The sequence below is a fragment of the Mirounga leonina genome, unplaced genomic scaffold, assembly GCF_011800145.1.
Source record: "Mirounga leonina isolate KUSES-001 unplaced genomic scaffold, KU_Mleo_1.0 Mir_488, whole genome shotgun sequence".
In the NCBI taxonomy this organism is placed as follows: Eukaryota; Metazoa; Chordata; class Mammalia; order Carnivora; family Phocidae; genus Mirounga; species Mirounga leonina.
This window is the reverse complement of record NW_023270777.1, coordinates 9,801,228-9,823,760: the sequence shown is the minus strand read 5'-3', so window position 1 is coordinate 9,823,760 and position 22,533 is coordinate 9,801,228. Positions and strand designations below refer to the sequence as shown.

The following is a 22,533-nucleotide window of genomic DNA, read 5'->3' as shown; positions in this document are numbered from 1 at the left end:
CAGTGGGTAGAGGAGTAAATGACAGGGGAAGGGAAGCTAATCAGATATTAGCTGGAGGATGATGTGGACTCCAGATTTCTTTCTTTAAAAGATCTTATTTTTAAACAATCTCTACAGCCAACGTGGGGTTCGAACTCACAACTGCAGGATCAAGAGTCACATGCTCTACCAACTGAGCCAGTCAGGTGCCCCCCGATTTTTTTTTTTTAATTGAAGAGAGTTAATCTTGTTTAAATGCCCACCAGAAGGATCCAGTGGAAAGGAAATGCTATTTCAATAAGCCATAGGTGTATTGGAGACATTGAATGGGTTAAATAGGTATGTTGGAGGGAAGAAAAAAAACCCGAAGTGAAAAGGTTGGATATGTTGATTCGGATCCTATTATGCCTGACCCTGAAAGCCCAGGGAAGAAGTTTAACACTGATGCAGCAGGCAGGAATGCTTACAGATTCTGGAACAGAACAGTGAGCAAGTTGTTTAAGGGCTTTTGGTCCATTATGTCTCCAAGCTGGGAGAGACTGGCATCAGGAGGACCTGTGAGCACAGTTCAGAAATTTAGACGGAACATTCTTAAAGACCTGGACTGGATCCATACCAAAAGGAAAACAAAGGAAAAATATGGAAACATTTCCAGAACCAGTTAGCAGGTTTTAGGGACTGACTGGTTGGTTACCAGAAAAGAAATGGGGGAGGACATTTTAAATAAGTTTTTCTTTTAAAGATTTTGTTTATTTGAGAGTGAGTGAGCGCGAGAGAGAGCACAAGCAGGGGGAGGGGCAGAGTGAGAGGGAGAAGGCTCCCCACTGAGCAGGGAGCTCAACGATCCCAGGACCCCGAGATCATGACCTGAGCCAAAGGCAGCCACTTAACGGACTGAGCCACCCAGGTGCCCCTCATTTGGCATTTTAAAATGTAACATATCAAACATGGTTTGTAAAATCATATTAGTCTTCCCAATTATGAGGTGGAGCTTGCTTTTATTTTAACTTCATGCAGTTAGACAGCTAGCCTCAGTAGGAATAAGTTATGGTCTGGTATGAGAATGGGGAAAAGACCCAAGAAGTAAGAGTAGCAGCTGAGCCGCCCCTGTTCTATGAGCCCCAGGCTTCTGGCCACCTCTGTGTCCCCCTTGCCATGGTATATGTGTCAGGTGGTGTGCCCTGTTTCAGGGTTCCAGGATGTATTGCTCAACAGTGAGGCTTCCTCACTCACAGTACTTGAGGTGGATTCTGAGTAGTAGAACCTTCTGACTGATTACATTCTGAGCGATAGGACTTGCTGACTATGCCCATGACGCGGACGCCTGCGCTGCAGATCCGCATGGATGGGGGGTGAGCCGCCGTGCACCAATCTTAGTCTGGTCTGACAGTGAATTTTTGCAACCCTCTACACTTAACCTCTGGTAATTACAGTTTTGGAAATGATGTGTACAAAGCTGGGAAGAGCCTTTTAAAAAAAGCTTAGGAAAATACTAAGACTAGTGACTTCCTTTGGTGCCAATGAGGTGTCAGAATGGATTAAAAAAAAAGAACAGATGTTGTAACAAATACGACTGGATTGTGTGTCTCATAATACACAGCTGGATGTATTTCACAAATCTATTTGGATATTAAAAAAAATTCCTCGTAGTTTAGGTAAGGTGCAAGTAGTAACACCTATGTGGGGAATAAACTGAGATTTGGCAGCAGAAGGGAGGAGTTCCCCTTGGGCTGGAAGTGATGACAGAGTTGATCTGCTGTTCCGTTTGAGTCCTGCCCATCTTCAGAACTGACGAATAGTTGAAAGGAGCCTTAGTTTCAGGGCTGTAAAAGGAATGGCCAGTGGGTCTGTGACGATCAGTGCTGGACCCTCCCGGCTGCCTGTTCTGACGAAGGTTACAGCAAAACTTGAGTTCATCTTCCGTTTTCCTTAGGGGCCCTCGCCAGGATTACTTTATTCTAGAGAACCAGAGTTACTAAAACGTTTTCTTGCTGAGTGATTGCTATCTTCATTTTGCAAGAATAATTAAATAAATCTTTTCTTCACAGAGTATTTTCTCCATTAAGAAGGATGCAAGTCAGACACCTAAAAGTACTAAGTGCTTATCATAGTACTCTTAGCTTTCCAGTAACTTAGTTTGAAAGTTACTTTAGAAACCATAGTTTTTCTGTATATTAGTATGATAGCTTAGCTTTTACTTCTTTTATCTTTTTAAAATATTTTATTTATTTATTTGAAAGAGAGAGCATGAGCGGGGTTGGGGGGGCAGAGGGAGAGGGAGAAGCAGACTCCCTGCTGAGCGCAGAGCCCAACAACACAGGGCAGGGCTCGATCCCAGGACCCCGAGATTATGACCTGAGCCGAAATCAAGTTGGCCGCCTACCCAGCTGAGCCACCCAGGCGCCCCCAGCTTAGCCTTTATTATCAAAGTTTTAAAAAGCACTCGACTGTTAGACACAGCAGTTAATGCCATTGGCCTTCACATCATCACCTCTGATTTCAGGATGCTCAGATCTGCAGGTGCTCCTTAGTAGCGGTCCTGGCAGTGGGCTTAGGGCTCCTGTGCCACGTTGGGCTCTGCTTCTGTCCTGTGGACAGGGGCTGCTGCCAGTCTGTGGGGGCACCCCCCCACCACCTCCTACCTTGTGGAGCCCCAGGGATTGGGGACTCGTTCTAGGGTCCTTTGTTATGAGGACCTTCAACCCAACGTGCAGAGTTAGATAAATCATAGCAGTCGGCCTTGATTCATCAAAGGGTCTTTGAGTTTGTAGAGTAGGTCCAAAATTTTCATTTACCCTTTAACCTCTGAGGTGGGTTTCATTTCTAGAGCATATAGGAGGTCAGTGTCTGGGTTTTCACCCCCAGAATTTATTTTAATATTGTAATGTAGTATAGACCAAAATAGAGAACAGTCCTTTACCTTACATTTCCCATTATAAATACTCTAAATTCTGTGTCATTTCCATACTGTGTAAATCCCTTTAATGTTTAAAACTGTGCCATAGATACATGTAATATGTCCTCACTCCATTTATTCTTGTCTCTCTGAATAGAAAAAAGCACACCATTTCCACCTATGATAAAAGCAGTGTGTCACTGGATTAGATTAGTCTTAACTTGGTATTATTTGTGTCTTATGATTTCTTAGTCAAATTCGTGCTCATTCACAAGATGTTGGTGAATTTTTTAAAAAATGTTTTAAGAAATTCAGAATGAACTTGCATTTTGTCAGAAAGCTGTTCAATTGCCAAGGTTATGGTTCAAATGCATTAAGCTGCAAGTTACAGAAAACCCAATTTAAGGTGACTTGGATAAAGAGTATTTATTGGTTTATGTCATCAGGCGGCCAGCTTTAGGCTAAGCTCCAAGGTTGATTGATTGGGTATCTCCACAGTGCTACTAAAAATTTGGTTTTCTTCTTTCTATACTCTGCATTCTCACCTTCCTCTTGTGATTGCAGCCATTCCCAGACTTATATGATCCCTTACTCATGTGCAGTAGTGTTTTAGGAGCTCACCCAGAAACCCTCTCCTGCTGTTCTATTGACTTTGGTTGAGGAGTGTGTCCATGCCTTGAACCAGCAACTGTGGCTTATGAGGAGGAGCTCAGGCTTGGAGTCCAGCTTCCCCCAAAGTATAGGGCTGTGGGAGGAGGCACAGAAACTCCAATCAGATCCAAATACTTACGCAGAGTGGCGGAGGGGGCAATATGAGTAAAGGGCACAGTCACCCTCTTCACTATCCCATGTGAGTTGAAGTCACTTGGGTTTCATTTATAAAAGTGCTTGCCTTGTTTCATTGGTTTCTGTTCCTTCTGTCCTTAGGGGCTGTGACGACAACCAAACGGACGGGCATTCCAGCTCCTCGAGAACTTTCAGTAACTGTCTCAAGAGAGAGAACTGTGCCACGCGGTCCCTCCAACCCCAGGAAGTCGGTGTCCAGTCCAACTTCTTCCAGCACACCCACCCCTACTAAGCACCTGAGGACCACTTCCACGAGACCCAAACAAGAGCATGAAGGTGGGGAAAAGGCCGTGCTCGAGTCCCAAGTTCGGGAACTTCTGGCAGAAGCCAAAGCAAAAGATAGTGAAATTAACAGGCTTCGAAGTGAACTGAAGAAATGCAAGGAGAGAAGGACTCAGAGCATCGAAGGAGCTGAGGCGTCAGACTCCAATCTAGACGGAACGTCCGCCTTGCCCAGTGACTCAGAACCTTTGATAAGAGCTCTTGAGGAGAAGAACAAGAATTTTCAGAAAGAGCTTGCAGATCTCGAGGAGGAAAACCGGGCCTTGAGGGAGAAACTGACTTACCTGGAGCACTCCCCCAATTCAGAGGGAGGCGTGAGTCACACTGGTGAGAGCAGCTGCCCAACATCCATAACTCAGGAGTCAAGCTTTGGGAGCCCGACTGGAAATCAGTTGTCCGGTGAAATCGAGGAGTACAGGAACAACATACATGAAAATGCATTACGGACGTCGGGCTCTTCAAGCAGCGACGTTACCAAAGCTTCTCTGTCCCCGGATGCCTCTGATTTCGAGCACATCACCGCAGACACCCCCTCCCGGCCCCTGTCTTCTACCAGCAACCCCTTTAAAAGCTCCAAGTGTTCGACCACCGGCAGTTCCCCTAACAACGTGAGCGAACTTTCCCTGGCTTCCCTCACGGAGAAGATACAGAAGATGGAGGAAAACCACCACAGCACTGCAGAGGAGCTGCAGGCCACTTTGCAAGAATTGTCAGACCAGCAGCAAATGGTGCAGGAACTGACAGCCGAAAATGAGAAACTCGTGGACGAGAAGACGATTTTAGAAACGTCCTTCCATCAGCATCGGGAGAGGGCCGAGCAGCTCAGTCAGGAAAACGAGAAACTCCTAAATCTCTTACAAGAGCGAGTGAAGAATGAGGAGCCCAACACGCAAGAAGGAAAGATCCTTGAGCTGGAGCAGAAGTGCGCAGAAATTCTTGACCAGGGCCGCTTTGAAAGAGAGAAGTTGCTCAACATTGAGCAGCAGCTGACCTGTAGCTTACGGAAGGTTGAGGAAGAAAACCAAGGCGCTTTAGAGATGATTAAACACCTGAAGGAAGAAAACGAAAAACTGAATGGGTTTCTGGACCTGGAACGGCGTAATAACGGCGTGATGGCCCAAAGTCTGGAAGAGTGTAAAGCCACGCTAGAAGGGCTGCAGATGGAACATGGGTCGATGAAGGCTCGTTTGGAGAATGAGAAGCAGAAAGCTACGGAGACCAGCCCCATGGGGCACACGGCAGAGGGTCGTGAGGTTCAAGAAATGTTGAGAGTTGCTCGAGCTGAGAAAGATCAGCTGGAACTGTCTTGCACTGAGCTCAGGCAAGAATTAGTGAAGGCCCATGGTGAAATTAAACATGTCTCGAGCCTCCTGGCCAAGGTAAGGAGGTACCTCTGTGCCCGTGTTTCCTCATCCTTCTTAGCCTTCCCCTCTTTGACCTTTAGATTCACAGAGCGCAGAGATTCCTTAGCTCAGCCAATTTCATTCATGAATCCAGCATTCCATCTTCAAGATCTGTTGCATTCCAGACAGATCGGGGATACAAAAATGAAACACCCCAATTTCTGACTATAGGCAGTTCAAAGTGTAGCAGGGGTATAGTGAATCAAATGAGTGAATACGATGCAGGGAGAAAGAGTATCATAGAGGACAGCTCAGAGTCCAGTGCCAAGGAGGAGCACCTAAAATTATAGGGGACAAAGGAAGGTAGTGCAGGAGGGCTTGTTGGAAGAGGTAGCAAATAAGCTGAGTCTTACTGGCTCAGAATGAGAGAGAGTTACCCAGATCAGTTAGCATGCTTTCGGCTGTAACTGCTAACAGAGAATTAAAATCATCCCTAATTTCCCTACCAAGTAATAGTATAACCGCTATTTTGGTGTTTTCTTTCAGATTTATGTGTGTGTGTGCCCCACAAGTTAAAAAAAATTTTTAGAGGTGCCTGGGTGGCTCAGTCGGTTGGGAGTTTGACTCTTGGTTTCAACTTAGGTCATGGTCTCAGGTTCGTGGGACTGAGCCCCACATAAGGCTCCCCATTCAGTGGAGAGTCTGCTGGGGATTCTCTCTCTCTCTTCTTCTGTTACTCCCCCTGCGGGTGCACACGTGCTCTCTCTCTCAAATATAAATAAGTGAATCTTTAAAAAAAAAATTTTAGACTTCTCTTGTACATACTCTTTTTTAATTTAATATTTTCTGAGAATATTCTTCTCATTTACTCTTTGAAACATGATTTTACGGTGCCTGGGTGGCTCAGTCGTTAAGCATCTGCCTTCGGCTCAGGTCATGATCCCGGAGTCCTGGGATCGAGCCCTGCATCGGGCTCCCTGCTCCGCGGGAAGCCTGCTTCTCCCTCTCCCACTCCCCCTGCTTGTGCTCCCTCTCTCACTGTGTCTCTCTCTGTCAAATAAATAAATAAAATCTTTAAAAAAAAAAAAAGAAATATAAGAGAATACTGTCTGGCCCTAAAATCATGTTTCTTTTTTCTTTTTTTTAATGATTTTATTTATTTATCTAAGAGAGCATGAGCCAGGTGGAGGGGCAGAAGGAGAGGGAGAAGCAGATTCCCCACTGAGCTGGGAGCTTGACTCTGGCTGATCCCAAGACCCGAGGATCATGACCTGAGCCGAAGGCAGACCCCTAACCGACTGAGCCACCCAGGCGCCCCTAAGTTTGCCCTGTCTTACATGTACAGGGCCACCGATCTGTAATTGGAGTGGAGTTGTAAACTGTGCTAACCTTCCTGTCCTTTTCTGTTACCTTTGAAAAGGTAAAAACCCAGACTTTCTAGGCTGCCTGGAAGCTTACTGTAGAAACCCCAATACAGGATATCAACTAATCCACCAGCAACCATGAATTCAAGTTATAAGATGTAAGGGACTCATGCCCCAAAGAAACAGGAACACTTTCAGCACAAAACCATCCTGAAGGATGGGAAGGTGGTGGCTTGGTAGGTGGAAAGTTTGGGTCCTCCTGACTTAGCTAATGGTTCAGTCTGTGACCTTGGGCAGGCCCCTCTCTGCTGCGCAGTGCTGAATAGAAGTGTGGTGGTGCAGGGACCTTGGCCTTGTTTAACAGGAGTGCCTTCAACATTTCATCAAGGATGTCTGTTGTAAGCACTTGTTGTGTACCTTTTATTGAGTGATACAAGTATTTTGCTTGCCTTTTTTTTTAAAAGGTTGGAGATTGAAATTTTCTACATCTACTGTAGATCTTCCACATCTGCCATGATCTTAGAGTAGTTTTTATGTGATCACGGTGGTTTCTCTACTTGTTAATGAGATAAATTACAATAATAGATTTTCTAAGGTAGTCTAGTGTTAAATCATCTCTGCATTCCTGGGGTAAATCCTAATTCTTCGGTTCTCAATCGCCTCGCCAGACATTTTTGCATAGAACTTTCACGTTTAACTGCCTTAAGCAGATGTCAAGGTGAGTGTCCTATTCATCACCAAGCAGTTTTCTTGGTGATAAACAACTTCTACCCGAACTCTTCATTCATCCACTCTAATTCTTGGCAAAATATGAATATTATGAGAAATAACAAAATCACATATTTACAGAGAGGAAAAGCAGTACCAAACCATCCTATGATCTGATAGATGTAGTAAGTCCATAAAAGTTTCCAGTTTGGCTAAATTACATAAATGAGTCAGATACTGTGAGAAGAGCCTCTGAAAAGCCTTAAAATTTACTTTTTTTTTTTTTTAAAGATTTTATTTATTTATTTGAGAGAGAGAATGAGATAGAGAGAGCATGAGAGGGGGGAGAGTCAGAGGGAGAAGCAGACTCCCTGCCGAGCAGGGAGCCTGATGCGGGACTCGATCCCGGGACTCCAGGATCATGACCTGAGCCGAAGACAGTCGCTTAACCAACTGAGCCACCCAGGCGCCCTAAAATTTACTTCTTTGGGGGGGGGCACAAGATGGATCTGTTCCCCACAGTAAATGGAAAATTGGTAGGACATTTACAATCATTGTGATTATTTTGGAGGCTTTTTATTCCTCTCCTTTCTTTGTCTTCAGTTAGTATCTCCATTCTTGTCAGCTTCTCTGATCTCCAACACAAATTTTGCTGGCAGCTTCCTGTATGATTATAGAACGTGCCTCCGTACGACTTTGAGGAAGGGTCTCCTTTCCAGAGTCCTGATTGTTCAGCCTCCTGTAAGCCTCTCATACGGCTGCCCCAGCCAGCGGCAAGGAGCGTGTTGTTGCATGAGATTCTTGGTTTTCTGGACAATAATGCAATCCAGGTTTATGTTCTTCTGACGTTCAAATTTTCAGTTGTTCCGGGATCTTGATTTCAAGTTAGAATGTTTTCACAAGGCTTGAAACACAGAAGTTTTAAAAGAAAATACTGATTTTTTTCCCCCAAGGTCAAAAGCTATAGGTGGTATCCTTTTAGAGATTTAGTTCTCACTGTAGAAACTCAGGTGTCTTTTCCAGAAGAGAAAGGAGATTATAAAGAAACACTTGCTATGAGTGGTCAAGGAAAACTAGGGGTACAGTAATCCCTGCATGACCAGTATTGGTCACCAGGCCTAACTAATTAGGGGGGGCCACTGGTCACAAGTGGCAAAACCAGAATTTGAGAGAAAGATGTGACAAGGATGGGCCCTGAGCTCTGTCAGGTCATCGTCCCTACGGCAGATCGGCTAGGCTCACTCGTATGAAAGCCGCCTGCCCATCCCTGGCGTCTTGGAGGAGCTCAGAAGTATTGGTGAATCTGTGTGGTGGAGTTCAGGAGAACGTAGGGATCACTTCCCCTTCGTGCACCATGCACTGGGTACTCTTGGGAGAGTCGGTTATGGTTGAATTGTTCAGGCTGAAGACACGGACATTTCAGTGGTCTTCACCTCAGACTGTTTCCCTATTCTCTCCAGTGCCTTTGGCTGACAACAGTTTATCAGTTCTCTGGGCAGAGCAGAGTCCTGTGACTTCATGCTGAGAAGAAGGCAATAAGAAACTTGTGTGGGGGCACCTGGGTGGCTCTGTTGGTTAAGCATCTGACTCTTGGTTTCGGCTCAGGTCAGGATCTAAGGCTCCGAGCTGGGCGTGGAGCCTGCTTAAGATTCTCTCCCTCATCCTCTGCCCCTCCTCTCCCACCCCCGCCTTGCACGTGCGCGCTCTCTCTCTCTCAAAAAAAAGGAAAGGAGGGCGCCTGGGTGGCTCAGTTGGTTGGGCGACTGCCTTCGGCTCAGGTCATGATCCTGGAGTCCCTGGATCGAGTCCCGCATCGGGCTCCCTGCTCGGCAGGGAGTCTGCTTCTCCCTCCGACCCTCCCCCCTTTCATGCTCTCTCTCTCTCTCAGTCTCTCTCTCTCAAATGAATAAATAAAATCTTTAAAAAAAAAAAAAAAAAAGGAAAGGAGAGGAAAAGAAATTTGTGTGACAGAGCCTGTTTTCCAGTCCTCCCGAGGAAGTCAAGTGGAGACACTTGTCCAGGCAGGTTGGGGAAAGGCCTGCAGGCTCTGCACCGGGAAGCCTTCACGGGGGGCTGTTGCTCAGGGACTGTGCCTCAGGCCCCGGCCTGGTAGTGCAGAGTTTGAAGCCTGCTGTGCACCAGGAGCTGGAGCTTAGGAAGTGGCCTCTGTAGAGCCAGAATGCCCTTTTGTCCTTTATTAGGTCAGACATGACAATCATGTGGCCCAGGACACACAGCAGTCACATGTCGCGTGACTGCCGGCTCCCTCGGCTCCCCAACCTCCCCCCCCCGCCCTGTAGGGCTCTGCTCTTGCAACCTTGTGCAGGGGGGTGGGAGCTGAACCTGAGGGTTTGGCCAGGAGACATCCGATGTTTGAGTAAGGGTGGTCTTGCCAATAGGACCAGACCCCCTGGATCTGTGCTCCTACCCCCTGTGCCTCCATGTAACTCAGAAGAGGGGGCGCTGCTTCTCCCGTGGACCCAAGTGTGGGCTCTCCCTTCTGGAATTCCTGGGCTGATTCCCCCTTCCCTTTGGAGGGGCCCATTTTTCCCTTTAGACATGTTCATATCCTTCCTGACGTTATGCCTGAACACCATTCTTCCCTTCACTTGACCTTAGGACTTGTCTGCGAAGCCCCAGCATTTGTCTCTCCTGGGTGAGCACTCGGGAAGCCCCTCTGTGAGCACTCATCTGGAAAATCTAGAAAGTTCCAAAGTGAAATGCAGATTTTTACCCTCTTCTTTGAGTGTTTATTATAGCCATTTTTCTTTTTCTTTCTTTCTTTCTTTTTTTTTTTTTAAGATTTTATTTATTTATTTGAGAGAGAGAGAGAGAGAGAGTGAGCATGAGAGGGGGGAGTGGGAGAGGGAGAAGCAGACTCCCCACCAAGCAGGGAGCCCAATGCGGGACTCGATCCCAGGACTTCAGGATCATGACCTGAGCCGAAGGCAGCCGCCCAACCAACTGAGCCACCCAGGCACCCGCCATTTTTCTTTTTCCATGACAAAAGTGTAAACTGAATTAGCACGTTCTCCTCTACCTTGCTTGGCAGGGCAGCATTACAAAAAAAAAAAAAAGTTCAAGTTTTGGTCAGCATGAATGAAATATGGCTCTCCATCAGCAGTATATATTCGGAACAGGGCCAAGAATTAAGCAAAAGGAGTTTTGGAGGAACCAAGTTAGATGTACAAACAAACACAGCAGAAGTAACACATTCTTATTCCTGGTGAAGTTACTAAAGCAATCACTCCAAGTTTATTCACGTTCACATTCTGTACAGCTAACCCTTGTACAGCATGGGTCCTCGTATATGTGGGCTTTTTTTTTTCTTTTAAAGATTTTATTTATTTATTTATTTGAGACAGAGAGAATGAGAGAGACAGAGAGCACATGAAAGGGGGGAGGGTCAGAGGGAGAAGCAGACTCCCTGCCAAGCAGGGAGCCCGATGCGGGACTTGATCCCGGGACTCCAGGATCATGACCTGAGCCGAAGGCAGTTGCTTAACCAACTGAGCCACCCAGGCGCCCGGCTTTTTTTTTCCAGCAAGTACAGTACTGTAAATGTATTTTCTCTTCCTTACGATTTTCTTTTTTCTTTTTTTTTTTTTTTTAAGATTTTATTTATTTATTCATGAGAGACAGAGAGAGAGGCAGAGGCAGAGGGAGAAGCAGGATCCCTGCGGAGCAGGGAGCCCGATGTGGGACTCGATCCCAGGACGCTGGGATCATGACCTGAGCCAAAGGCAGACGCTTAACCGACTGAGCCACCCAGGCATCCCTCCTTACGATTTTCTAAATAACATTTTCTTTTCTCTCATTTCCTTTATTCTAAGAATACAGTACATAATGCATATCACATACAAAACATATGTCAACCCACTGTTTATGTTATCGATAAGGCTTCCCAGCCAATAGAAGGCTATTAGTGGTTAAGTTTTGGTGGAGTCAAAAGTTCCGGTTTAGTAAAGTCATAAAGTTTTGACTGTGGCGGGGAGGTTGGTGCCCCTAACCGCCCCCTTCCCCTTGTTCACGGATCAGCTGTGTAATTTTAACATTGTGACTTCTTCCATATATTAGATATCCAGGAAATACTTGTTGAATAAATGAGTGAATGTTAGAGACACTTGTCACCGGATTAGGGGAGAGGCTGCTATAGTGCTATGAATATGTTAAAAAATAAAATTATGGTCATATTTTAATAATAACTAATATTTTAGGGCTTTATATGTGCTAGGACTCTTCAACCCTTTAGATCATCTAATCTGATTTAATCGTCATAATTTTATGCTAGAGATACTGTTGTTGTCTAATTTTTTGCATCTGAAGAAGCTGAGGCAGAGAATGGCTCGGCGACTAGCTAAATTGATGAATTGATGAAGGCCAGGGTTCACAGTGGGGTCTGACCCCCAGAACTGTTACTCCTCATCACTGATTTGTGGTGCTTCCTGGTTCCGTGGCAGTGAAGAGACAGAAAAACATCTGAGGCCGACCTGAGGACTCTGACACACTGTGGTCTTAAGGCCAGAGAGTTTTGGTGGGAAGAAAACCACCTTTCAAGTCTCAGCGAATGAGGAGAATTTTACTTGATTAGAACACAACGGAGAAATTCACAGTGAAACCCTGAGTCATCAGGACATGTCCTTTTGTTTGATTTACAACCTGAATCTTGAGGGGAGTAGGAGGTCACCGGGGGAGCTTGCGGGGTGGGGACAGCAGGAATGTGGCCAGAAGAGAACATCTAGTTCTCAGGCCAGAAAGGTTGGCCCAATCCTGGAAGTGACGCGAGTAGTTTCCAGTGTCTGGGAGTGCGGACCCTTGATGATAACCTTTTCCTCAGTTTCAGTGTCTGACAAGCCAGGGGAAAGGTTCTCACCCCATCTCTTCTCGGAGCCGCCCTCCCTGTCCCTGTGTCCCCCATCCTGGAAGGCTGGAGACCGGGCTGAGCCCTGCAGGGTGGGGGAGTCCCCAGTGGTCTCTGCTGCCATCTGCCTCTGGGACTGGCTCTAACCATCCCTCTCCAGGAAGGACTGGGGCTCCCCGGGGAAATTCATTTGACTCTGTTTGTAATGCAATTCTGCACACCCCATGTCTAGAGCAAGTTGATTTTTGAAGATGAGAGGTCTTCCTTGGATGCGTGAGAGGGATTTCTTTTCTGAAGAGGAGACATTGGAAATCACTTTGCTGGTTGTCTGATAGTGTAGCCGTTGAATGAAAAAACTGGCCAGTGGGAAGACCAGTCCCGTGGACGGCAACCCAGAACCCCAGAGGGTCATGGCAGTACAAGGTGCTGGCCGTAGCTACCTGATAAACTGGACTCTTTTCAAGTGGCTTTACTTCTCCCTCTCTCCATTTGTTAATCTGTAAAATGAATATAACAATAGCTGCCTGTTATTACCCAGGAAGCTCCTGCAGGCAGAAATTATGAAGTTACTTAAGAGTTTCTGTTGTTGTTGTTGTTGGTTTTCATAAGAGAGCTTTCTGGAATATATTGCTGAACTTGAGAGAATGAGTCCCAAATTAAGAAGGAAGAATGAGGGCACCTGGGTGGCTCAGTTGGTTAAGCGACTGCCTTCGGCTCAGGTCATGATCCTGGAGTCCCGGGATCGAGTTCCGCATCGGGCTCCCTGCTAGGCAGGGAGTCTGCTTCTCCCTCTGACCCTCCTCCCTCTCATGCTGTCTCTCATTCTCTCTGTCTCAAATAAGTAGATAAAATCTTAAAAAAAAAAAGAAGGAAGAATGATGTGTGTGATTTGAAACAACATACTGACTTACAAGTTCAATGGCCCCAGCCGCCCGCGCACCCATCCCAGGGGCCCCTCCCCACCGCTCTGCTTACCATTTGGTGCTTGTGATCACGACAAGCCAACACGAAGGAAGTAAAGCTGGGTCGGGGCCCTTGGGAGGCCAGCAGCCTCAGCTGCACGTGGAGACCCCCCCTCCTCGGGGTGCTCATCCTTTCCGGTTCCCTGGTTACACCCTCCAGTTTCACTCCTGGCCCACACATTGTGGATATCAGTGTGGCTACATCTCAAAAACACAGTTAAAAACAAGTTTCACAGGGGCGCCTGGGTGGCTCAGTTGGTTAAGCGACTGCCTTCGGCTCATCGTGATCCTGGAGTCCCGGGATCGAGTCCCGCATCGGGCTCCCTGCTCGGCAGGGAGTCTGCTTCTCCCTCTGACCCTCCCCCCTCTCATGTGCTCTCTCTCTCTATCTCATTCTCTCTCTCAAATAAATAAAATCTTAAAAAAAAGTTTTACAAAAGCATAAGAAGTATAGTATAGTACAGGACAAAAGCATCTTACCATATAATGTAATACAGAGCGACAGTATACTGCAAAAGCATAATTATAGTATGATTTGTATAAAAATTTTAAAACGGGACGCTTGGCTGACTCAGTGGATCATGTGACTCTTGACCTCAGGGTTGTGAGTTCGAGCCCACGTTGGGTGCAGAGATTAAATTACTTAAAAATAAAAATAAAACAAAAGATAAAATAAATTTTTTTTTAAGATTTTATTTATTTATTTATTTGAGAGAGAGAATGAGAGACAGAGAACATGAGAGGGAGGAGGGTCAGAGGGAGAAGCAGACCCCCGCCGAGCAGGGAGCCCTTTGCGGGACTCGATCCCAGGACTCCAGGATCATGACCTGAGCCGAAGGCAGTTGCTTAACCAACTGAGCCACCCAGGCGCCCAAGATAAAATAAATTTTTAAACACAGCAATACTGTGTATTATCTCGGGCACATTCATATGCAGTAAAAGTGAAAAACCATTCAAGCAACAACCACACCACTTTTCGGATAATGCGAATTACTCTCTGGGGTGGGAGAGAAGGTTGGGACTTTACTAAATCCTGCTAAAGTAAAAATATTTAGCAAATGCGGCAAAATTTCATCACTGTGAAGTCCGTTTGGGCACATGGTTATTATCTTGTCACTCTGGGTGCTCTTCTGTGTATTTAAAATGTTTAATGATTCAGAATTGAAAAGGTGAAATGAGTGCTTGTCCTGTGCCGCTTCTCTGTGTCTGGTGCATGCCCATATTTCAGTTCTGTGCCTTCAGCTGGTGTTCTCCGTCACATGAATGTCACATTTCTCTAAAGAAACACTGTACCCGAAGTACCTTACGGCTAAAGACATTTGGCGTTTGCAGGGGATCGGTCGGGTCTCGGGGGCATTGTTCCTGGATTGCCCAGCAGAGGGCGCTGCTCCATAGCAGATGTGAGGAGGGGAGCCTCGCCCGCATCCGGGCCAGCGCTCCGAGTGCAGTACCAGAGCCTCCCAGGGAAGCGCTCTTGCACCCAGTCACAGGACCGCAGGGCACCTAACCACCTGCAGCTTCCTTCATGCCTGTAGGGAGGGACACAGGCTCCACCATATTTGGCCGTTTGCAGACAGTCACGTTTCTCTGTATATTTATAGCCTTGGCTATTTCCGAGGCTAAGAATACAGAAATGATACCAGGGTATAGCACATGCCAAGAGCTTCCTCCGCCGTTGCATGGATGAGCCTGATGCTGATAGGTGAGGAACTCTTTCCTGGTAAACTGACCAGGCAACCTTCCTTTCATTTTAGGTGGAAAAGGATTATTCTTACTTGAAGGAGATATGTGATCATCAAGCAGAACAACTGAGCCGAACCAGCCTGAAACTGCAAGAGAAAGCGTCAGAGAGTGATGCGGAGATTAAAGACATGAAGGAAACCATATTTGAATTGGAAGATCAGGTGGAACAGCATCGGGCTGTCAAGTTACATAACAACCAGCTCATTAGTGAGCTAGAGAGTAAGTGAACTCGAGCCCTGGTCAGACGTGGATCAGGAGTGAGCACGATGTGAACCGAATGCCTGGGAGGGTCTGTGAGAATGGCTGTGAAAAGTCTTCCTTCCTCGTATTCGGCAGTCTTGTAGGAACAATGGCAGTCAAGAAAGGCAGAATGATTAACCTCTTTAACTGGAAAAGAACTGGAAAAGTGGGTGGTGTGGAAGAAAGATTGTTGAACATGAGTCAGCAGCACGGGGTGATTGTGAAAAAGAGCAAACACATTTTGGAGTGTTAGGTCTACTGTGCATGAGCCACACCACTGCCCACGCTCACTGGGTATTGACAGAGCATTGTCTTTTGGATCTGACGGGTAGGAAGACGGGTGACAGATGGTCAGATGGATTTGAACAATGGGCTAGGGAGAAAACCGTTCTAGCATGTGTCCCATTAAGCCAGGATATCAAGTAACTTCTAGAGATCGGCCACTTCATCACCAAAGAGGCTCCAATATTTGGCTTCTTTATGAACTCATTGTTTGCTTTGAATAGGGAAAGACGTTAAAAGGGATTAGTTAAACATTGCCTGCTTTGTCCAAATAAGCTTTATCAAATTATCACATCTAATGTGTTTTGCTTTTGTCACAAAGGAATTAATGCACAGAGCTTTCCGTGACACTCACCATTGCTAAAAATAGCGTAGTTGGTTGCCTGAAAAGTTCCCCGACTTGTTCGCCCATCCTCATTATTTGCGGAAGCCATATCTGGGAATTCACCTGCTTGCCAGAATTTATTTGTAACCCCAAAATCAACACGGCACGTCTCACATCATTTGCAGACGTGCACAGAGAGCGCAGCAAAAAATTTTAGTCTCCCCAAGTGCATTCCCGGCTCAGCTCGAACAAGGTGACCCTTTGCCTTCTTCTTGTTTCAGCTCTCATACTGCAAACAAGTATCTTTCTCATGATTATTTGGTGCCATGATTTTTGTGCTTTTTTTTTTTTTTTTTTTTTTTTGGCTATTTCACTGTATAGAGTGGCCCCTAAATGACGTCCTGAAATGCCGTCTGGGGTCCCTACGGCTGGAAAGCCGGGATGTGCCTAACGGAGAAAATAAGTGTTAGATGAGCTTTGTTCAAGCACGAGTTTTAGTGCTGTTGGCTGTGAGTTCAATGTTAACGAAAACTTCCAGAAAAAGGAAGATAGAAATTCACCACTCTGGAAAATGCTGAAGTAAAATCTGTGGCATGTGACGAAGATGTGCAGCTATATTTGCGGATTCACAAGATGACGTCTGGCTAAAAAAAAAAAAATAGCGGACTACATTATTGTGCAACTAAAAACCAGAGAATTTTACAGTCATGTTTCCCAGGGTCAGAAAAGCGTTAGACCCTTCTGAGCTGGTGCTGGCTGGCTCTTGAAGCTTGGAAGGCCTCACAGCATGAGAAAAGGTAAAAACTTGCAGGCGAGGCCAGGTTCTGTCAATCAGGAGGCTGCTGAAGAATTTTTAAAATACCTACTGAGTGTTACGCAGGAAAAGGGTTATGTGGGTAAGCAGGTTTCCAGCACTGATGGGACGGGCTTGTTTTTTTTTTTTTTTACAAGGACACTGGCAAACGACTCTGTATAACGGAAGTAGTGTCTCCTTTGATAAAAATGTTGTGATCAGAGGCTTGCAGGAACCGAACCCTGTATTTCCCGTAGGAGCAAAGTTCAGTATTTGCGAATTCGGCGTGCATGGCGACTTTATGTAACTGCCACAAATCATGAGAGTTGACTGTGTGTTCTACACCTTGATTGCTTGGTTAGCACCAGAGTTCCATCCTTCACTGGATGTGATACGCAGCAGAATTACAGAACATCAGCATTCGGTGTCAGCATCATTTAGACAGTTCTCAGTAATTATGCTTGAGAAGATAACTAAAGCCCACCACCATTGACAGTGTATATTTCCAAACAGCACCATACTTGAAGAGTGTATAAAGTCAAAGAAGAGAAGTCCAGTTTTGCTTTGTCTCTGATATATTGCTCATGAGAATTTGGTTGTGTTGTCCCCAAATCCTTAAAAGTCAAGCACAACCCCACCAAGAAAACCAGCTTATAAATTAATGTCCAGAGCAGATATCCACACCATTCCCTATGGTTGTATCCTAACATAATCCAAGATTGAAAATAACATAGACTGGCTGTCTTTTGAGGAGCTTTTTAACTTTTGTCCAGGGTGTTAAGGTAGTACTAAGATGTCTTTTCACTAGGAGGCCCAGGGACACACAAATCCAGCCTGAGACCAGTCACTCCTCCCTATAAGATCCTCGAGAGAAATGGACAGAAAAGTAAAAAGAAGTGAAGGAGTGATTTCTTATTCTGCCTCATTGACCCCAAACACAGATTCTCAGGCCCCACATGCTGGATTAGAATGGTTGGGGTGGGACCCGACCGTGTGTCGTTTATTCTCATTGAAGCTTCTCTGATAATTCTGATTCATATCCTCAATAGACAGCTACTGCCCTGGAACGAATCATGAAGAACGATTGAAGAATTTTAACTAGGTAATGGACATGATCAGATTTAAATTGAAATGACTCTGGTAACAACATGGAAGAATCAGAGGCACAGAGAGAAGGGGACTGAGGATATTCTTAATTAGAGAGAGCAGTCAGGTCACCTTTGGAGCTGTTAAAATGCACCCACCCAAGATCCTGTCTTCCCATGGGTGTTCCCGCTCTGTGGGTCACAGTCTGGGGCTTTGAACAGGTTTGCTTTTGAGAGGCTTCCCAGGTGATTCTCTGGTCTAACTACAATTAAAAACCACGACTCTAGCAACTGGTCTAAAAGCCACCATAGTAATAACCAGTCATATTCTCTGTTATACAAAAGCCCTCTACCTCACAGCGATAAAGGACATTCAGGACCATAATATGCGACCACCAGGGGGGCCAGGAGTGAGTGTTAATAAATACGAGTGGCTATTCAGACCTCTTCCCATAGTGCTGCCTGACTGTTCCATCTGAGAGTATAACCTAACTCAACACCACTTATTCCCCAAACCATCCCATTTTCTGTGTTGGAAGAACCTCCAGTTTCTAGCTGCCAGGTTTCAGGGTGCTGAGGATGGAATTTATAGCAGAAGGGATGGATTTGAAATCTGGAGCTGCTCCCTCGCTACCTCGCTTACTTTCTCCCAAGAGTCTGGCGCCTTTTCCAACTCCTGTCTGACTTGTTTATTTCCAGGCAACGTGATGAAGCTGGAGGAACAGAAGTCAGACCTGGAAAGGCAGCTGAAGACTCTGACTAAGCAGATAAAGGTGAGATTTGGCTACAGCAGGGGATAGGGAGCCTTCTCTGTCGTTTTACTAAGCGCGTCCCCGCCTTCGGTTTGGAACCCTTCGAAAAAGACCCTGTTGACTCTTGTAGCCTGCTTTCTCAATACCTTCCCGTGGGCCCTGGAACCACAGAGTAGTGTTGGCAGGAAACAAAATCAAAGCAGTCTTTGAATTTCAGGATAAACGCTGATAGCACGAGAGTGTCCTTCCCAGCCGGGCCGGGCCTTTTCCCCAGTGGTGGGACGGCACTGCAGGTGGACTCACTAAGGGCTGCCTGACGTGGGGCCCCTGGGGCCCCTGCCCACACACCGGCCCCGGCCGGCCTCTGACGCCGGCGTGGCTTCTGGCATTTTCAGGAGGAGACAGAGGAGTGGAGGCGGTTCCAGGCGGACCTGCAGACGGCGGTGGTGGTGGCCAACGACATCAAGTGTGAGGCTCAGCAGGAGCTGCGTACCGTGAAGAGGAGGTTGCTGGAGGAAGAGGAGAAGAACGCCAGGCTGCAGAAGGAGCTGGGGGACATGCAGAGCCACGGCAGGTCGGTCACGACAGAGCCCCGCGTTTGTGAGTCTACGGGCACCCACACCTGCTTGGCTTCTCCCTTACTCACCGTGCATGAGCCTTCGCCGTCTAGAGACGTGGCGCTTCTCTGTCTCTCTGTGCAGAATCTTTTATTTCTCTTCTAAGCTCACTCGACCTCTGCTGCCACCACCACACAACCAGGAATGGTCCATTCAGGGCTGGGCCACTGCCCTTCTCTGGCCTGAGGCAGTGAGAAAACTCTTCACTCACCTGTGTGCAAAAGTTTTAGCCAAGTGTCCTCCTACATTTAAAAAATAGAAGTACGTCTAGGATGCTCCTTTCCTCTTGGTGCTTATTAGTGCAGGGGAGCATACACTTCCCCGGGCGACGGCAACACCTTGCGTGGGTCCCTCTCCTGCCGTGGGCAAGACTGGACTCACTCCTGGGGGATTTGCCACCAGAGAAAGGACCCACTCCTCATGGCCCAGGGACATGCTTCTCCCTTGGCAACGCCTGGGGTCTGCCTCCAAAAGCCCTTGAACGAGCCCACTTTATTAAAAAGGATGAGCATGGAAAACATACGTGACTTTCCTTTTCTGTGCCGAGGGAGGGAAATCACGCAGTGTGTTGTTCCATAAAGCTCTTCCTAACAGCGAGGTTTCAGAGGAAGGTGTTGCTAAAGTGAGCTCAAAGTTCATTATTATTTGAAATTTAAAGGGTTCACAGACGAGATGACAAACAGTACTTAAGGCCTTAACGAATGCAGTGTTCCCAGTCACTAGTCCAGAATAACTCTCCCTAACTTTGAGATTCATGGATATTAGGAAATTATTTTGAATTTTCAGATGTCTTTCAAATATGAAACATAGTATTTTAAAATCAGATTTAGTAAGTTCTGAATGCTGATTTGTGCAGTTGGCCCTCTTTACAAGTTTCCAGGATCAAGAGGGTTGTTCATTGGCTAGATTCTGAGCCTCTGGGTCTGATGTATTATCGTGAGTTTCATGACATTAGAAAAAGTAGATTTCTTCTCAGAATTCTGTGTTGATTCTCTCACCAAACTCGCTTCAGTCGGTCCCTCCTTCCTTCATTTATGAGTCTTATATGGAACAGGCTGTAGGGGCGCCCGGGTGGCTCAGTTAGGCGTCCGACTCTTGATCCCAGCTCATGTCTTGATCTCAGGATAGTGAGTTCAAACCCCACATTGGGCTCCACGTTGGGCATGGAGCCTGCTTAAAAACAGGCTGTAGAGAAGGATTCAGATTAAGATGTGTGTAGCTAGTTCCATGACTCACTCTTGAAAATCAAGATCGTTGTTTTATAGTCACACCTATACCCTCTGTCCACCAAAGCATGTGAATTTTAAGTTAAGGAGGAAGGGGAATCGCAAGACTAGACTTGAGAGTGTCCCCTGTTGAAGGGATCATGAGTCCCCTCGTTTGCTTTTGTGCTTCTGTTTAATTTGTCCACTTGTCTTGCTTTTATGATGTGTGTCTTTGGAAGAGGAACCAGATCATAACTTGCATCGCTTCGTACATGTGTTATTGTAAAGATAAATGATAAAAGACGAGTCTCGAGTTCATGTAGTTATTGTACAAGCTGCTGCATTTCTTACCTGGAGTCTACGATACAGGCCAGATCATACAACTCGAACTCTGATACCGTAGGAAATCTCCGCACGAATCTTGACGATTAGGATCCATATACGATATTCTACACCGTCAAACATAGAGTCACCTTATTTTTTTTTTACAAACACGGTACATTTCTCTTATGACTTTTCTGGTGATTTGCAAACCTACCACCCAAATCCAGCAGTTTAATCCCTTATCACAAAACATTTCAAAATTGTAGGGCTGACACCAGCCCAGGACATGGCATATGACTGAAACCCCACAGGCGTCAGTGGGTTTGGGGCCTGTCATTGCCTTGGGCAGGGTTTCAGACAGCAGCCAGACCCAGTGTCCGCCCTGATTCTGCAGACTGCCCCTTCTAAAGAGTTGACTCTGAAAGTTACTCACTGCTGGCTCAGCCACGTCCTGAACCTGCCCCCTGAGCAAGACTTGAAACCAATCCACACCCTCAAAGGTCCTGAAGCGATGTAGTGTTTCCATCCTGGCCGAATGGGTTCTCGACTGAAACTGGATTTGACTTTGACAGTCATTTCATGAGAACTCAAAGGCATTTTTGGTTCAGCCACAGCCAAAGAACTTGCAGAAAATGCTCTGATGAGGTCCTCCAAGTACAACCAAGAGAAGGTAAGAGCACTCGAAAAGCACCTTGATCCTCACATGGCATTAACAGATTCGCATTCTCACTTTGCATATACAGGCATTTGAGGGGATATAGTCAGGCAAGTAGGATTTTAGAAAACTCTAAGAACCAGCTCGTTAGCAATCTTCAGTCTTACTGTGTCTTCAAAAGGATTTTTATTTTGGAGTCAGAATAACGGATGTGAAGAGTAGATGGGGAAACGAGGCTCTAGTCTTTGCCACCAACTGGCAAGATTTCCTTCCCAGACCCAGCTGCTCCCTTCCTCTAAGGAGATGAGAGTGGGTTGTGATTGAAGATCCCTGTAAACTCCACTGTTCCCTGAGACTAGTTGGTCAGCTGGCCTTTCTCCGATGGGGGAGTGAGGAACTCACATGCCAACCGTACCATCTGTCCAATGCGGTCCTTGGAACCTGCTGGACACAGTGGCATCTCTACATTTTAGCTGGGCTGTGGACCTCCTCTTTTTCTTCCAGGAATTTGAACAAGCCAATGTAGTTTTTAGGCACCTGGAAGTGATCTGTTTTTGCTGGACACTTACAAACTAAGGGATGAAAGGATACTGAATAACTTTTTCAACTTTGGCTTCTTCCACCCTTGAGCCATTAAGAGCAAGCCATTACAATTCAAACTTCCATCGAAATTAAAACATCAAGCCTTTTTCCTGAAAAGTTGAGACCTGGGGCCTGGCCTCCAGATACAGAGAACACACACATGCAGCTCCCCTCAATGACTTGATGGGGCCACACGAAGGACATTGTTGACCAGCAGTGCATGACATGGGCTTCTCGAACAGTAACAGGAAAGACCATGTACCTTTTTTCTCTTACTCTGAAACACTAAAGGCCATTATTTTTAGGGTGACTTACTCGATTTTTACCGTTCATCCTATGACACCAATAAACTTCCATGGAAAACATCTTAAAAAAGAGATGGTTAACAAAACACCTAAACATCGGTGCCTAATTAGCAGTAGGGACTTCTAAGCAGAAGGTCTGAGATTCAGAACGTGTCTGGCTTCTTCCACTGGCTCCTGCATCGTCACCTCTGAAGCGAGCAGCATGGTGGCCCGTCACTGCCGGACTCTTCTGGAATCGGCTCTAACTCTGTGTGCACGGTGTATCCTGCCCTAATGTCAGCTGCCTGCCTTTGCCACTCTCTTTGTCCTTACAACTGTTGTGCGTCACAGCTGTGGGTTCTAGAGCCGTCACTGAAAGGCCGAGTGTGGGAGCTGGTGGTGTAG

The 22,533-nt window shown here is 46.3% G+C and overlaps 1 protein-coding gene across 4 annotated transcripts in view; it reads left to right on the top strand.

The window, feature by feature from the left end:
- SPECC1 (sperm antigen with calponin homology and coiled-coil domains 1) overlaps window positions 1–22,533 on the top strand; it is a 193,944-nt gene that overhangs the window by 85,004 nt on the left and 86,407 nt on the right. For all 4 annotated transcript variants that reach the window (XM_034989683.1, XM_034989684.1, XM_034989685.1 and 1 more), the window contains exons 3-6: window positions 3,803–5,382; window positions 14,996–15,203; window positions 18,409–18,482; window positions 18,857–19,035. In XM_034989683.1, the coding sequence (XP_034845574.1) occupies window positions 3,803–5,382; window positions 14,996–15,203; window positions 18,409–18,482; window positions 18,857–19,035 (2,041 nt within the window). The remainder of the gene's footprint in view (window positions 1–3,802; window positions 5,383–14,995; window positions 15,204–18,408; window positions 18,483–18,856; window positions 19,036–22,533) is intronic.